The 14,999-nt window shown below is 46.4% G+C and overlaps 2 protein-coding genes, 1 long non-coding RNA gene and 7 other non-coding genes across 11 annotated transcripts; all 10 read right to left on the minus strand.

Annotated features, from left to right (window-relative positions):
- Positions 1-59: 59 nt before the first annotated feature.
- LOC121141250 (testis-expressed protein 54-like) lies at positions 60-629 on the minus strand. The gene is made up of 2 exons (XM_040748146.1): positions 454-629; positions 60-341 (listed from the first exon to the last, which is right to left on the minus strand). The coding sequence occupies exons 1-2, from the start codon at positions 530-532 to the stop codon at positions 130-132; spliced, it is 291 nt and encodes a 96-aa protein (XP_040604080.1). The 5' UTR covers positions 533-629; the 3' UTR covers positions 60-129.
- Positions 630-689: 60 nt separating this feature from the next.
- On the minus strand, positions 690-6,124 carry Wdr74 (WD repeat domain 74). Of its 2 annotated transcripts, XM_040748103.1 has the most exons (11): positions 6,002-6,124; positions 5,819-5,925; positions 5,614-5,735; positions 4,120-4,195; positions 3,847-3,993; positions 3,590-3,691; positions 1,908-2,008; positions 1,772-1,827; positions 1,368-1,513; positions 1,189-1,245; positions 690-908 (listed from the first exon to the last, which is right to left on the minus strand). In XM_040748103.1, exons 1-11 carry the CDS (start codon positions 6,063-6,065, stop codon positions 729-731), a joined length of 1,158 nt encoding a protein of 385 aa, XP_040604037.1. In that variant the 5' UTR covers positions 6,066-6,124; the 3' UTR covers positions 690-728. The 2 variants fall into 2 exon arrangements, with proteins under 2 accessions (XP_040604037.1, XP_040604042.1); XM_040748108.1 differs by lacking the exons at positions 4,120-4,195; positions 5,819-5,925; positions 6,002-6,124.
- Positions 6,125-11,494: 5,370 nt separating this feature from the next.
- LOC106021977 lies at positions 11,495-14,906 on the minus strand. Its single transcript, XR_005878113.1, has 11 exons — positions 14,830-14,906; positions 14,336-14,386; positions 14,076-14,137; positions 13,830-13,882; positions 13,566-13,589; positions 13,163-13,205; positions 12,941-12,975; positions 12,681-12,730; positions 12,443-12,497; positions 12,171-12,204; positions 11,495-11,681 (listed from the first exon to the last, which is right to left on the minus strand). It is a non-coding gene; the product is annotated as an uncharacterized LOC106021977 (long non-coding RNA).
- Positions 12,278-12,403, minus strand: LOC121135594. Its single transcript, XR_005872700.1, has one exon. It is a non-coding gene; the product is annotated as a small nucleolar RNA SNORD22 (small nucleolar RNA).
- LOC121135593 lies at positions 12,568-12,633 on the minus strand. The gene has a single exon (XR_005872699.1). It is a non-coding gene; the product is annotated as a small nucleolar RNA SNORD31 (small nucleolar RNA).
- On the minus strand, positions 12,805-12,873 carry LOC121135590. Its single transcript, XR_005872698.1, has one exon. It is a non-coding gene; the product is annotated as a small nucleolar RNA SNORD30 (small nucleolar RNA).
- Positions 13,045-13,109, minus strand: LOC121135584. Its single transcript, XR_005872687.1, has one exon. It is a non-coding gene; the product is annotated as a small nucleolar RNA SNORD29 (small nucleolar RNA).
- Positions 13,660-13,733, minus strand: LOC121135586. The gene has a single exon (XR_005872689.1). It is a non-coding gene; the product is annotated as a small nucleolar RNA SNORD28 (small nucleolar RNA).
- Positions 13,957-14,025, minus strand: LOC121135588. Its single transcript, XR_005872692.1, has one exon. It is a non-coding gene; the product is annotated as a small nucleolar RNA SNORD27 (small nucleolar RNA).
- Positions 14,212-14,289, minus strand: LOC121135589. Its single transcript, XR_005872695.1, has one exon. It is a non-coding gene; the product is annotated as a small nucleolar RNA SNORD26 (small nucleolar RNA).
- Positions 14,907-14,999: the final 93 nt, after the last annotated feature.

Genomic DNA, 14,999 nt, shown 5'->3' on the forward strand with positions numbered 1-14,999 from the left:
CTGGGCCGGAGTAGTCTTAAAGAGCCAGCGTCTACAGGACTGGACGCAGAGGCATTTGATTGTTTTCGGCAGATCCACAATATTAATTTTATTCTCTGGATGTTGGGGAGGATGAGAACAGGGTTGGAGTCAGCCCTTTTCTGGTTCTTTGTGGCTTCCCTCACGTTTGCGCTCCTGGATCTGACTGTCCTGCTTCTGAGTCAGGTCTGAGAGCCTCTTGCTGGACCGTGAGGACCCCCGACGGCTGAACATGGATAGCCTGCGCCACAGCACGGTGATCAGAAGACTTTCGTTAGATCTTTGTTTGTGGTGGCCTGTGTTGTCGAAATCAACCTCGATGCCTGCAAGGGCCACGAGGCCACTTAGTTCAACCTCTTTGGGTAGTCCCTTTTGGGCACCTCCCGCTTCCATTCCCAATCCAGCTCCCTGACCCTTTCTTGAGTCTGGTCCTACCTTGCCTGCCTTCCTCGGTCACTTCCTCCCTTGCATGCTCATCAGAGGTCTGATGGTCCTTGTCTTGACAGCAGCCCATGGCCCCGAGAGGGGCAGGACTCTGCCACCCTCCCCAGCCTGCTTAGCTCTCAGACCAGCTTTTGTGACGTCAGATCTCCCACAGCCCGGATAAGGGAACCCCTCCCACCCACAAGCCACCTCTCCTTTCTCCCATCATAAAAGGTTCAGGATCTCTGTGTGTGTTGGGCTGTTTATTAACAAAATAGCAAGACTCTTCAAGGACTGGTGGATCCAGGCCGCTTCTTTTTCTTTTTTCTTATTTGGAGAGTCCCTTGTGTCTGATCCAAATCAGGGAACTTCCGTTTGGCATTTGCCTCCAAAGATGCCCAAAGTTCATCTGTCTCTGTGTCTTCTGGAGGCACCGTGTTGGGCTCTTGAGATTCTTGGGGCTCATCCTGATGAGTGAGAAGGAAACTCAGGAATCAGGGACAAGGAAAGATACTGGAAGAAAAACAATTTCTCTGGACACAACTTTGATCTAGAAACCAGTGCCGTTGTGTTCTGGAGTACCTCACCTTGGCAAAAAGCCTATAAAGGCTTGAGCATCCCTCGGGGAAATTAAGTTACAGTAAAGAGACAGCCCTGGTCTATATTCTAGTTGCCTCCCATCCTCTCCACAGAACCCTCCCACCATGCTTTTGACTCCCAAATCCCTAACCCTAACTAGTTGCTCACCTCCCAGTTATCCCTGCCTGACAGGAGGAGGCAGTTGAGTTGAGATTTGAGATAAACCTGTAAAGTAAAAGGAGTCTTGAGCCAGAGGAGCGGAGACAAACTTGAATGTGGGCACAGGGAGGGGGAGAGGCTCGAGAAAAAGACGATAGAGTGGGCAAATGCCAAAGGGTTGGGCTCACCTTATGCTCTAGCCCACGCGGATTTCGGATCCTGTGGATCCTCAAGACTCTGTCCAAGCCACACGAGGCTAACAGGGGCTTGGAAGGGTGGCACTGCAGCCCACGGACACTGCCTGCCAGCCCCTTCAGACAGCCCAGTAGACGTCCTGGAGAAGGGTAGAGGGGACAGTGCTAACTGCCGCGTTACTGTCCAAACCACTTAATCCTCCTAGAAACAGGAGTTACCAGTGATGTTCCAGCTCTACAGGTGAAGAAGCAAAGGCACAGGGACCAAATAACTAGTCCAAGGTCTCAGTTTTTGGTGAGACCAAGACTTTAACCCAGAGAATGACTGTGACAGTGACTCCCTGTATTCCCTTTCTCTTTCTCCCTTCCCCTTCTCAAATAACCCATTGTCCACTCACCTTGCCGAAAATCAATTTCTGCTAGCTGCCCATGAGTGTTCCCTACGATGACAGAACTATGGAAGACACCAGAAAGGGGGCTCAGTACAACTCCTGCAGTCAGTCCAGAGCACTTCCCCTTCCCCTCAACACTCACTTGCCCTCAGGAGTAAGGGTCATGGCTGTCAGTGGGTACTCTCCATAGGTGGCCTCTAGGACTGGCCGGCGCTGGGGAGAGACTGGGTCATAGACACGGACCTAGAGGAAGATGGAGGTATCACAAAAGTATCCTTTATGTTTGCTTGCTTGCTTGCTTTTTGTTTTTTTGAGACAGGATTTCTGTATGAAGCAATGGCTGTCCTTAAGTCCTGGAACTTGCTTTGTAGATCATACTGGTCTCTTAACTCACTGAGATCCGCCTGCCTCTGCCTCTCAAGTGCTGGGATCAAAGGCATGGCCACCACTTCCCAGCTCATGAGAGTATCCTTACTCACACTGGTCCCCATCCTTCTGAAGACCGCTTATTTATTTAATTTTTCCTTTCAAGACAGGGTTTCTCTGTAGTTCTGGATGTCCTGGAACTCACTCTGTAGACCAGGCTGGCCTGGAACTCACAGAGATCCGCCTGCGTCTGCCATCCCGAGTGCTGAGATTAAAGGGATGCACCACCATGCTTGGCAAGACCACTTATTATTTATAAGCCCCCTCAGAGAAACTTTCTCATTTGCGGTATGCACCTCATCTCAGAATGCTGGGGGAAGACGGCTTAGGAGCATGATCACAGACTGAGGGCAGATGTCTATGCTTTAGAGTATGTAAACTCTTTGTCCCTCATATGCCCATTTAATGGTAGTGTAGGGATAGAAAAGTAGCCTGGACCAAAGCAAGAAGGTGGTGAATTTCAAGCAGGAAAGCTTAGCCTTGACTGATTGGGGTGTAACGAGAACTCTTTCCTACCAGCCTGGTCCCACAGCCACCTTACCCCAAATGAACAAAGACACAGTATTTATTATGAAACTGTAGGGCAATAGTTTTTTTTTTTTTTGGTTTTTCGAGACAGGGTTTCTCTGTATTGTTTTGGAGGCTGTCCTGGAACTAGCTCTGTAGACCAGGCTGGTCTCGAACTCACAGAGATCCACCTGCCTCTGCCTCCCAAGTGCTGGGATTAAAGGTGTGCGCCACCAACGCCAGCTTAGTTTGGGCTTCTTATTGGCTAGCTCTGTCTTAATTATTAGCCCATACCTACTAACCTGTGTATTTTTTTTTTCTTTTGGTTTTTCGAGACAGGGTTTCTCTGTATTGTTTTGGAGGCTGTCCTAGAACTCGCTTGGTAGACCAGGCTTGGTCTCGAACTCACAGAGATCTGCCTGCCTCTGCCTCCCGAGTGCTGGGATTAAAGGCATGCTCCCCCACGCCCAGCTAATCTGTGTATTTTTATTTCTACATGGTCTTATCTTACCATATAACGCCTAACTATTGTCCTCTCTTCCTGAGCTCACACGATAATTCTTGTCTCCCTATATCTCCCAGAATTATCTTCGTCTGATAGCCCCACCTATCCTTCCTGCCTGGCCACTAGCCACACAGTGTTTTACTCATCAACCAATAAGAGAAACATATACAGAATAACATCTCCCATCAGTGGGAGCTCTTCATATATTGTGAGCAAAGGCCTAGTACTTAAATCAGACTTTAATGTGAAGGACTATACAAATGCGAATAGTGATTCAACCCTGCCAGATTCTCAGAACTTCAAATGAAATAAGCCACAAAGATCCCTAGCCGGTCGGGCGGTGGTGGCTATTTCAATCCAGGAGGAAGTAAGCAGAAGAACCTCACCTGGTGGTATCCTGTGCATGTGACAAGCTTCTGTGACCCAGGGAGAAACTGTATATCCTGGTCCCAGATAGGAACCCGTAGATCCAGCCAATCATTCCGCACCTGGTGTGAAGGTACACATGGGATACAAGGTGTTGTTAAGCTTGACCGACTCCTTCAGTCTTCCATCTCCCAAAAGCCCATCTAGGCCACAAGCAGTCAATGGCCTCCACTTCTCCCAACCTCAGACAAAGCATCCCCTACCCCTCATCACTTACATTCTTTGCCCTGAACACAGGCTGCTCAGGCCTCTGTAGGTCCCATACTTTCAGAGCATTCTCTTTTCCACATGTGGCAACCAGATGGCTATGTGCTGGGTCTTGGCGCATCCTACACACCCCAGGACCGACCTTCAGTTCCAAGAGCTGTAAATAATCAGAGATGAGTCAGTTCAAGAGTCCTTAGTCTCCAACCTTCCACCTACCAAATTCCCCATTAGATCCCTACCCTGGCTCCCACCATCTCCAACCACTAGGGCAGGTGAACCTTACTGGGTCAGATGATGCTTCCTTGTCATTGTCACACCAGACTCTAAGGATCCCAGAATCCACACATGTGACAAGGGTGCTGCAATTAGAGCAGGGAACACTGGGATTTTAAAAAGTGTAAACAAGCTTTAGCGGTCCAAACCTACCAGTCAAGGGCATGGAAGTAAAGTGGGGACCAGGAATTCAAAGTCAGACTGAGCTTACGTATTGAGTTCAAGGCCACCCTTGAAACAAACAAACAAAAAACCAAACCCAAACCAAACAAAAATGACATAAACCTCTTCCCAAGAAGCCCAAGCCTTGGCCCAGGCTCTGGATAGCCTGAACCTATGCTCTCCTTCACATGTGCCTATGTAGATTTAAGCTCTATATAGCCTGGGCTGTGTCACACAGCGTCTCTAATCCTCCTTACTCCTACAGGCTCCGAGCTCACTCAGCTCATGGCACTTCCCTTCCAAAACCCAATATACGCTCCATTACCTAGGAAGTAAAATTTCAACTTAGTACAAAAGCCCTTTCCATTTAATCTCAATCAAATGCAAAGTCAAACTTACATGTATGTTTCCTTAACTTCAACATCCAAATGCTATTTGTCCTATGTACAAAGCCTTTTTAGTCTTTTAATTTGTTTTTTTTTTTTTTTTTTTTCCTTCGAGGCAGGGTTTCTCTGTGGCTTTGGAGGCTGTCCTGGAACTTGCTCTTGTAGACCAGGCTGATCTCGAAGTCACAGAGATCCGCCTGCCTCTGCCTCCGAGTGCTGCCTTTTTAGTCTTTTAACCTTTAGTCTCTGCTCAGTATTCACTTGTACAATGTTCTTATCTTTCTGTCAAGATCATTCCTGTACTTCAAGACCAAGTTCAAAACTCCATCCTCTACATATACTTTCTGGAGTTCACCTTTAGAATTACCAAAGCAGCCTTCTCTCTTCTTCCATCTAGAGAAGCTGCATCTAGGTTACTATCTAGGTGAATCTTCCTCCCTAGCCATCACTTTAGAAGCTACACTATCTTGTTGGCTTTTGTCAACCACTACTTAAAAGCATGCTCAAAAGCGTGAAATAGCCGGGCGTTGGTGGCGCACGCCTTTAATCCCAGCACTCGGGAGGCAGAGGCAGGTGGATCTCTGTGAGTTCGAGGCCAGCCTGGTCTACAAAGTGAGTTCCAGGACAGTCTCCAAGACAATACAGAGAAACTATGTCTCGAAAAACCAAAAAAAAAAAAAAAAAGCGTGAAATTACTTGCATAGAACGTTATAAAGGAGACAGGACGCAAATTTTATGAAGGCTCATATTTTATCCATATCCTTGTACTCTCCCCTGATATCTGGCATTCAGTAACTTCCCGATAAATACATGTTATAGGAATGAATGAAAGTAAGGGCACTGTTTGCAGTCACTCATCCCAGAGGCTGTATCATCTAAGGGTTCAACTTCAGTGTTCAGTTCACCCAAGGGAGCCTCAACAATCTTCATGTGACCTGAGGTAGAGTAGTCCTTACCCATTGGCCTGGGCGAGACCTCGGAACGTGCCCTCCCCGCCTGGGCAGTGTCTCTGGCTCTGGAATGTGCCCTCCTCGGTGTTAAAGTACCTCACGGTCATGTCCGCGCAGCCCACCAAGATCTGCCAGCGAGAAGGAAAGGATAGGAGAAGAGCAAGGCTGCAGGGCCCGTTTCCTAGCTCCGGCCGGGCCAGTGGCCACTCACCTGGGACTCGTCACCTGCGCCCCAGCACAGAGCATTCACCGCCTCCTCACGCCGCGGCTGGCCGGATGGCGTGAAGTTTGACGCATGTTTCCGCTGGAGGTTCACCCCTAAGGGACCAGGACGTCAGTCACGCTGGGGTGACAAGTGACCCCTACACTTTCGGAGAACAATTCACACACTCACCTTTCAGGATCCCAGTCTCGGTGCCGACCCACACATGGTTCCCTCGCGTAGAGGTGGCCGCCATGGCGGACCAGCCGATGGCTCGTACTTCCGGCACGCCACCAACTGCATCATCAGGGTACGCCGGAAATCAAATCTGACAGCACGAAAAGGTCTGTCTCCCTCCCTCCCTCCCTCCCTCCCTCCCTCCCTCCCTCCCTCCCTCCCTCTCTCTCTGTCTGTCTCTGTCTCTCTGTCTGTCTGTCTCTCTGTCTCTGTCTCTCTCGTTTCCCTCTCTCTTTCCTATACCCCTATTTCTCCCATGCCTTAATAAGGCCTTTCGTCTCAGCACTCCGGAGACTAGAGACAGGTGAATCTCTGTGGGTTCCAGCCACAGTGAGACCCTGTCTCAAAAACAAAAAACAACAAAGCAAAAATAAATAAACAAAATGCGAGGGAGCACTGGTATTTTTTTCTTTTTAAATATTTTATTTATTTATTATGTATACAGTCTTCTGCTTTGTGCCAGCAGAAGGCACCAGATCTCATTCAAGGTGGTTGTGAGCATAGAACTCAGGACCTCTGGAAGAACAGTCTTAACCGCTGACCCATCTCTCCAGCCCAAGCACTGGTGTTATTAACCTAGGATTTCACAACCCCTTTGGATATAGCTCAGGTCTGCTTATTATTAATTTTGTAGCCCATGAACCCACTTTGTAACCTAGGTGGGCCTTGGTTTTATAATCTTGATTCAGCCTCCCAGTAGCTGAGAATTACAGGTAAGTTTCAAACATGCTCAGTTTGGACAGTGCCATTTCTGGAAGCTGAAATGTAGGAACCACAAAAATTCTTCCAGCAGCCCCACCTTGTTTTAGCTTAATGGAAACAACAAAGAAGCAGTCCAGACTTGTTTTTGGAAAACTGAAAGTAAGGATCATTTCGTGCTGTCCGTGAAATGCCACCCTTTCTAAACTGCAGTGCTGGGTGGGTGGAGTCTGCCCTCAGCGGTCAAGTGTGGCAGCCCCCACCATCCCTGCTTGTGGGAAATTCCACACACAAAGTTACACTGTGCCTGGTGGCGGTGGCAGTGGCGCACACCTTTAAACCCAGCTTCGGGAAACAGACAGGTAGATCTCTGAGGTCTAGGCCAGCCTGGTCTACAGAGTGAGTTCCAGGACAGCCAGGGCTACACAGAGAAATCCTGCTTGGGGAAAAAAAATCAATAAACAGTACAAGAGATGTGAGTACTGGAAACATTGAAGCGAAGCAAGCGTGGCATCTGTGTTCAGTCAGTCTCCTGGAAGATTGTCTTTATCATTCATTCCCTCGGCTTCCTTCTTCCTGGGCCCCAACTTTGTTGTTATTAGTCTGATGTAACAAAGGGCTCATTCTGTAAACCAGGCTGGGTCTCAATGTCCTCCTCCTACTCCCTCTCCCTCCCTAGTGTTCTTATGGTTCAGCATTCTTTGCAAGTAGAAGTACTCTCAAAGTAGACAAGTTCCCGCCACAAAGCTACACTCTCAAACTCAGTTGGTAAATTGAAGTGATTTTCCCCCCAGCAATTCAAAGCCTGCCTGTATGCAAGACCTATCAAATCCTGGTTAAGAAAGGTCTTCAGTCCCTATTTCCTCAGAAATTGTTACTATAACTAAGTTGGAAACCTAGTTCTAACCTTTAACCTCGGTTAAAAATGAAGTCTTGTCTTTATGTCAAAGTCAGTTTGTGGCTAAAGTTTTTTTGTTTTTTTTAATTTATGTAATTTAATTTAATGATGTAAAGGTGTCAGATCCCCTGGAGTTAGGAGTTACAGACAGTTGTGAGCGGCCATGTGGGTGCTGGGAATTGAACCTGGGTCCTCTGGAAGAGCTGACAGTGCTCTTAATCTCTGAGCTATCTCTCCAGCCCTTTGGGTTTTTTTGTTTTGTTTTTGTTTTTTGGCTTTTTGAGACAGGGTTTCTCTGTATTGCTTTGGAGCCTGTGCTGGAACTCGCTCCGAACTCACAGAGATCCACCTGCCTCTGCCTCCTGAGTGCTGGGATTAAAGGGTGCACCACCAATGCCAGGCTCAGCTGTTTTGTTTTTGAGATGGTTTCTTTTTTTTTTCTTTTTTTTTGGTTTTTCGTGACAGGGCTTCCCTGTGGCTTTGGAGGCTGTCCTGGAACTTGCTCGGTGATCAGCCTGCCTCTGCCTCTGGAGTGCTGGGATTAAAGGGTGCACCACCAATGCCAGGCTCAGCTGTTTTGTTTTTGAGATGGTTTCTTTTTTTCTTTTCTTTTCTTTTTTTTTTTTTTTTTTTTTGGTTTTTTTCGAGACAGGGTTTCTTTTTTTTGTTTTGTTTTGTTTTTGTTTTTTGTTTTTCGAGACAGGGTTTCTCTGTGGCTTTGGAGGCTATCCTGGAACTCACTTCGTAGACCAGGCTGGCCTCGAACTCACAGAGATCCACCTGCCTCTGCCTCCCGAGTGCTGGGATTAAGGGCATGCGCCACCAACGCCCGGCTCGAGACAGGGTTTCTCTGTGGCTTTGGAGACTGTCCTGGAACTAGCTCTTGTAGACCAGGCTGGCCTCGAACTCACAGAAATCAGCCTGCCTCTGCCTCCCGAGTGCTGGGATTAAAGGCGTACGCCACCAATGCCCGGAGAGATGGTTTCTTTTTGTCTTTACTTTCTTTTTTGTTTTTATTTTGTTTCTTTTTTGCTTATTTGTGTATTTATTTATTTATTTTGAGACAGGGTTTCTTTGTGTAGCCCTGGTGTTCTGGAATTAGTGCTGTAGACCAGACTGACTTTGAACTCAAAGAAATCCATTTGCCTCTGCCTCCTGAGTGTTTGGATTAAAGGTGTGCAACACCACTTCCTTGAAGGTAAAGGTTCTCTAGGCAAGAATCAGGAGCTATGTTCTCACTGATATGATACAAATAGCAGAGTTTCTGATAATTTGAGGGTTTTTTTTGTTTTTTGTGTGTTTTTTTTTTTTTTTTGGTTTTTCGAGACAGGGTTTCTCTGTATTGTTTTGGAGGCTGTCCTGGAACTCGCTCTGTAGACCAGGCTGGCCTTGAACTCACAGAGATCCGCCTGCCTCTGCCTCATAAGTGCTGGGATTAAAGGCGTGTGCCACCAACGCCCGGCTGGTTTTAATATTTTTATTTATTTATTGTGTATCAGTCTTCTGCCTACATGATAGCAGAGGGCACCAGATCTCATTATGGATGGTTGTGAGTCATCATGTTCTTGCCAGGAATTGAACTCAGGACCTCTGGAAGAACAAGTCAGTGCTCTTAACTGCTGAGACATCTCTCCAGCCCGTTTTTTGTTTTTTTGAGGCAGGGTTTCTCTGTATTGTTTTGGAGGCTGTCCTGGAACTTGCTTTGTAGACCAGGTTGGCCTCCAGCTCACAGAGATCTGCCTGCCTCAGCTTCCCGAGTGCTGGGATTAAAGGCGTGCACCACTAATGCCCCCCCCCCTTTGTGTACTGTTGACAAGTACAAAAATCAATGCCTTGGACCCAGGAGAAAGTGACAAAGCTGGTCCCCATATAAGCCAGGCTAGAAGGCAAAGTTGCCTTCTGACTCAAGTACAAGTGTTTATCGATAATTGATTAGTGTTTACAAAAACCTAGCAACTGCAGCTTCCTCCTCCAGAGTGTTAACGGCCTGAGACTGAGACTCTCCTACAGAGACCTCGTACACTACAGGAATTAGCTTAACCCCTCTCACTCTACTGTACCTAACAACCTGAAGTTCTTACAAACAGCCTGAAGTCAGTTTGGAGGTAGTAGGATCCATTCCAGAGTAAGCACACCCCCATCTGACCTGTCAGTATGTCTTGTCTGTATGTCTTCCTTTCATTTCTTTGCCACACCCAATCTGATTTCCAGGACCCAACCTCTGGAAGAGCAGAAAGTGGTGCTCTTAATATCTAAGACATCTTGCCGGGCGGTGGTGGCGCATGCCTTTAATCCCAGCACTCCAGAGGCAGAGGCAGGCGAATTTCTGTGAGTTTGAGGCCAGCCTGGTCTACAGAGTGAGTTCCAGGACAGCCTCCAAAACAATACAGAGAAACCCTGTCTCGAAAAAGAAAAACAAAACAAAACAAAACAAAAAAAAGCTGGCTAGAAACAAACCAAGCTAATATTGGGCATTCATAAGTTTCCATGTGTTTATTTTGGAGCTGATGGTGGGTTCCCCAAAGAGTAAAAAACCCTTTTCCGCCGGGCGTTGGTGGCGCACGCCTTTAATCCCAGCACTTGGGACGCAGAGGCAGGCGGCTCTCTGTGAGTTCGAGGCCAGCCTGGTCTTCAAGAGCTAGTTCCAGGACAGCCTCCAAAGCCACAGAGAAACCCTGTCTCGAAAAACCAAAAAAAAAAAAAAAAAAAAAAAAACCTTTTCCACCCAACTTCACCTTAATATTTGAGACAAGGTCTCTCACTGGATAACAATACTGATTCCTGCTACATTGGGTGACCAAAAAGCCCCAGGGATCTTCCTTTTTTTAATGGTTTTTCAAGACAGGGCTTCTCTATTGTTTTGGAGACTGTCCTGGAACTAGCTCTGTAGACCAGGCTGGCCTCGAATTTAGAGATCCGCCTGGCTCTGCCTCCCAAGCGCTGAGATTAAAGGCGTGTGCCACCACCGCCCAGCGTATCTTCTTGTTTTTGCCCTCTTTGTATTGAGATTACAGGTACATAGGACTGCTTTTGTCTTCTCACGAAGGGGTCTTGGGAATCAAACTATGGGTCTTAGACTTGTATGACTTTCCACCGAGTCATCTCCCCAGGTCTTTAGCATTACCATGCAGCTCAGGAATGCTTTTGCTTCAGCCTGCAAAGTGCTAAGATCAGGATGGCACACTAGGATGGTAAACGGTCTTTTAAAATCTTTTCTTTGGCTTTCCGAGACAGGGCTCCTCTGCATTGTTTTGGAGGCTGTCCTGGAACTCGCTCTGTAGACCAGGCTGGCCTCGAACTCAGAGATCCGCCTGCCTCTGCCTCATAAGTGCTGGGATTAAAGGCGTTTGCCACCCATACCCATGCTCTTGGTTCTTTAAATGAAATTTGTGCATAATAGTCCTGGATATCTCTTGCAGCCTGGGCTGGCTTTGAACTGCCTACCTGTGCCCCCTTAATACTAGAATTAAAGGTATATGCCACCTCCCAGCTAATTTTGTGTGCATGGGAGCTCAGAAGAGTGACAAGTTGCAGTTAGGTGAGAACTCAGGCCCTCAGTCAGATTTAGACAGCAATCCTGGAAGTCACTGTGTAGAACAGTCTAGCTACCTGCTTTTGCCTCCTGAGTTCTAAGATTAATGTGATGTGATACCACCTGGCTCCAGCTATTCTGAGTTAACAATGGCTACCCATAATGCACAGCCTTGCCTAATTAGTTTGTAGGACCAGCCCAAATAGATATAACCACCAACTTCAATAGCATGGATTTTCATGATCTTTTACCCTGCACCAAATAAACAAAACAGATGGCAAAAGAACAATTTTATTTATTTTTAAAGATTTATTATATATACCAGATTGAATTGTAGATGGTTGTGAGCCACCATGTGGTTGCTGGGAATTGAACTCAAGACCTCTGGAAGAGCAGTCAGTGCTCTTAACCTGAGTCATCTCTCCAGCCCCTGAACAATTTTATTAATAAAATGAAAATGACACATTCCAAGTAGTCAAATTCTTTGTCCTTGCAGACCACGATTCCTGTAAAACAAGGTACAAATTAAGTATGCCCAATGTTTTTTTTAAAAAGATTTATTTATTTATTATGAATACAACATCCTGCCTCCATGTATGCCTGCATGTCAGAAGAGGGCACCAGATCTCATTACAGATGGTTGTGAGCCACCATGTGGTTGCTGGGAATTGAACTCAGGACCTCTGGAAGAGCAAGTTGGTGCTCTTAACCTCTGAGCCATCTCTCCAGTCCAAGTATGCCCAATGTTAAGATGTTAGTTAAGTCAGGTAGTACCAATGGCCTTTTCTAAGCACTGCATAGTAACTGAATTTGTAAAATGTCAGTCAGCTGAGGCAGTATAGATAGACCCTGCCACCTTCTTGTGGTTTTTCACCACCCGGCAGCTTGAGATTAATTAGCATCAGGGTTACATCCCACGAGCCTGTAATCTCTGGCTATTTCCACCAGCCTGATCCTATGACTTTGTATCAATGATCTGAATCAACAGTACCCACCTTCCACACTGGTTACTTCACTTTTGCCTCAGACCTGAAAAAGACAAGCCAGCCACTTTATCTTAATCACCTTGACAATTCTTCCTTTTCTGCACAAAGAAATTCAAATCCCTCAGACAGTTCCTTCTGGAACAAATTTTCCTCTTCTCTCCCAGCCAGCCCCAGTGGGTTCACCTTTTCAGGCTCTGGGGCTAGGACAGGAAGTAAGACATGTGATTGTTTCTTCATGGGGAAATTGTAATTTAGTACACCTTATATCTAAATTTTCTCACCTCATTTCAGTATGGCCTGGAGTGAAGACATGCTTAATTTCCCCGCAAGATAGACCTGAAAATAAAGTAGGGCCATTATTATCTCTATTGCTCAAGAAAAGAACATTTCAGATCCAGGGTTAGCTCACAACTCAGAAATACCCTTCGTCATAGCTTTCAGACTGGGGCGGTATTAACTCATCACTGGTGAGCACGCATGACACCTAATTTATACAGCAAACTATTTCAAGAGCATTACCTAGGAGGGTTCCTTGGCTTCCTTGGTGCTCTCTAGGCCAGACACCAGATCTGCAACAAGATAGTCAATGCTTATGCTTAAGTCATACAACAAGAACTACTGCCATTTAACCCATCAACCAGCGTTAATTCAGATTTCCAAGTCTCAACAGCAATCATCAGCCGAACGAGATTCTATGAAAGTCATCATATACACATAAGTTCCTTTAGGAACTTTGAAACCCAATGTTACATGCATGAGCACACACTGAAATTACTTACCACTGAACCAACAAGCATTCCATTGTAATTAGGACCTGGGGGGGGAGAGCAAACTGTTGAACAAAAGGGCTACAAACAGACACCCACACACCCTCCACTATTCAGTTTCTCAGGTGTTCATATGTTTTCATTGCCAGTCATAGTGAGCTAGTTTGATTCATCATAGAAACTGCCTACTTTGACCAACCCTATCCTATCAAACCCAGCAAAGTATCAACTAACCTCTGAATGTTGTAGACTGGTGGAATGCAGCAACGAACTCCTCCTGAATCAAGAAAGTTAATTAGCTAAAGTTTCTCTGAATTAGGTCCTCTTTCTGAGGCAGGGTTTGTGATTCACCTGTCTCCCAGGCTTGGATCAAAGGTGTGTAGCACCACATCCAGCTATCTTATGGTCAGCTAGTAGCATGCTCAATATAATGCTTATTTTCTCTTACACTGTTTTCCACTGGCAAACCACAGCAAAGTATTAAGCATGCTTTAAGTTTCATTATCTGTATTTAAGTATCCAGGAGGCAAATTGAACTTCAAAAATCAAACTATCCCCAAAGAGGGCTTGCTTTGGAAAGTCTACTAGCCATGTAAACAAATTCAGCCTTCATCAGTATCATGAAAAATAACCTCACCTTTAGACAAGCCATCAGGACATCCTGGGAAAGAGTAACAAGCAGTTAATTTTCAGTCGCCAGGATGAAACAACCCCCCCCCATGGCCACTAACTGCCATCAGAACTCTAACATGCTATTAATTCACAACTTCACAGAGCATCAGGGTATGGATTCAAATCATCTGACAGTGTCATGGCTTTTAAACAATAGAGTGTGCCCCTTCGATTTCTCATCTTACTCTCCAGAGAGAGGATAAAGTCGTTGGCTCATTTGGACAATTACCTGGACTCAATTCATCCCGGAAGAGTTTGAATTCCAGAGAATGTTACAGGATGCTGGGCACAGAAAACAGAAACCATTAGTCAATGGGATCATAATCGCCCCAACACCCCATCCATTCATTTAGCCCACTTTTCAGTCGTAAGATGACATCACTACAATTCAGTCATATGCTTGTCATTTACACTCATCATTAAGTGGTTGTCTAAACGTGTTTCCTCTTCTCAGCGTGCAACCATGTTTACCTACCTGGACTACCAGCTTGATCTAGCCTGGCTCCAAACTGTGAACTCCTTTGAGATTAACCGTATCTGGGTAAGCAAAAAAGGAAGCACCTCAGTAACAGTTTGCCTCAAATCCAACCCATCCACCTAGTGCAGACTGCGCTACTCAGAGACATTTTCCTGTCTTCTCCACTATAGCATCAGAAAGAGAGAGTTCAGGATCTAAATCATCCCTGCAGCACATGTACAACCTTCAGCCAGCAAAACAAACCATTAAAGACTTACAGCAAAGAGAGTACACTGCCATCCTTCCGTGTGCAGCCACGTGCCGCTAACCTGCAAAGGTGGAGTTAGCATTCGGTTACTTATATGCCGCTTTTGAAGAGAAAGGCGGGCGGGAAGCAGAAGGCCTTAGATACAGGGCCATCTTCCTCAGAGTTACTTTTCCCCACCGAAATCGGTACAGGTCTGTGAAAGGGTACTCATCATAGGAGGGCCTTGCACCGCCTTCGCCATTTTGCCCTTCACCATCGACCTCAAACGTAATTACGCTCCCTGCCTCGGTTACCGAGTCACGTCTGGGAAACGATGTTCATGCAGCCTCTTATAAGGACCCCCAGAAATAATTGTTTCTTAAAGAAAAGCCAGGCATTGTGGCTCACGCTCTTAATAACAAGAGGCAGGCAGATCTCTATGCGATCGAAGCCAGCGCTCCCTTCCGGGCAACCCAGGTTGGCTAAGGAAAAAAAAAAAGAGCTAACATAGAAAACGACACTTACCGGAGCACGAAAAAATGAGACCGAAACGAACAACGGACGTCCTTTAAATATCATTTCGCAGAGGCCCATGGGATTTGGAGGCGGGACTAGGAAGGACGTACGCGCTCGCGTAAACGACGTGAGAGCCGGGGGAATTGTGGGTTCCGGATTCCCTCTAAGGCGCCTGGAGA

Source organism: Mesocricetus auratus, unplaced genomic scaffold (genome assembly GCF_017639785.1).
Source record: "Mesocricetus auratus isolate SY011 unplaced genomic scaffold, BCM_Maur_2.0 Super-Scaffold_4256, whole genome shotgun sequence".
In the NCBI taxonomy this organism is placed as follows: domain Eukaryota; kingdom Metazoa; phylum Chordata; class Mammalia; order Rodentia; family Cricetidae; genus Mesocricetus; species Mesocricetus auratus.

What these genes read in the sequence shown, in the direction of transcription:
- LOC121141250 (XM_040748146.1), bottom strand. Translation starts at nt 532, where the DNA reads ATGGGCTGCTGTCAAGACAAGGACCATCAGACCTCTGATGAGCATGCA. An exon ending in GACCGAGGAAGGCAGGCAAG is followed by an intron (nt 342 to 453) that starts GTAGGACCAGAC and finishes TGGCCCTTGCAG; the next exon opens with GCATCGAGGTTGATTTCGAC.
- Wdr74 (XM_040748103.1), bottom strand. Translation starts at nt 6,065, where the DNA reads ATGGCGGCCACCTCTACGCGAGGGAACCATGTGTGGGTCGGCACCGAG. An exon ending in GCGCAGGTGACGAGTCCCAG is followed by an intron (nt 5,736 to 5,818) that starts GTGAGTGGCCAC and finishes TCTCGCTGGCAG; the next exon opens with ATCTTGGTGGGCTGCGCGGA. An exon ending in AGAAATTGATTTTCGGCAAG is followed by an intron (nt 1,514 to 1,771) that starts GTGAGTGGACAA and finishes ACCCTTCTCCAG; the next exon opens with GACGTCTACTGGGCTGTCTG.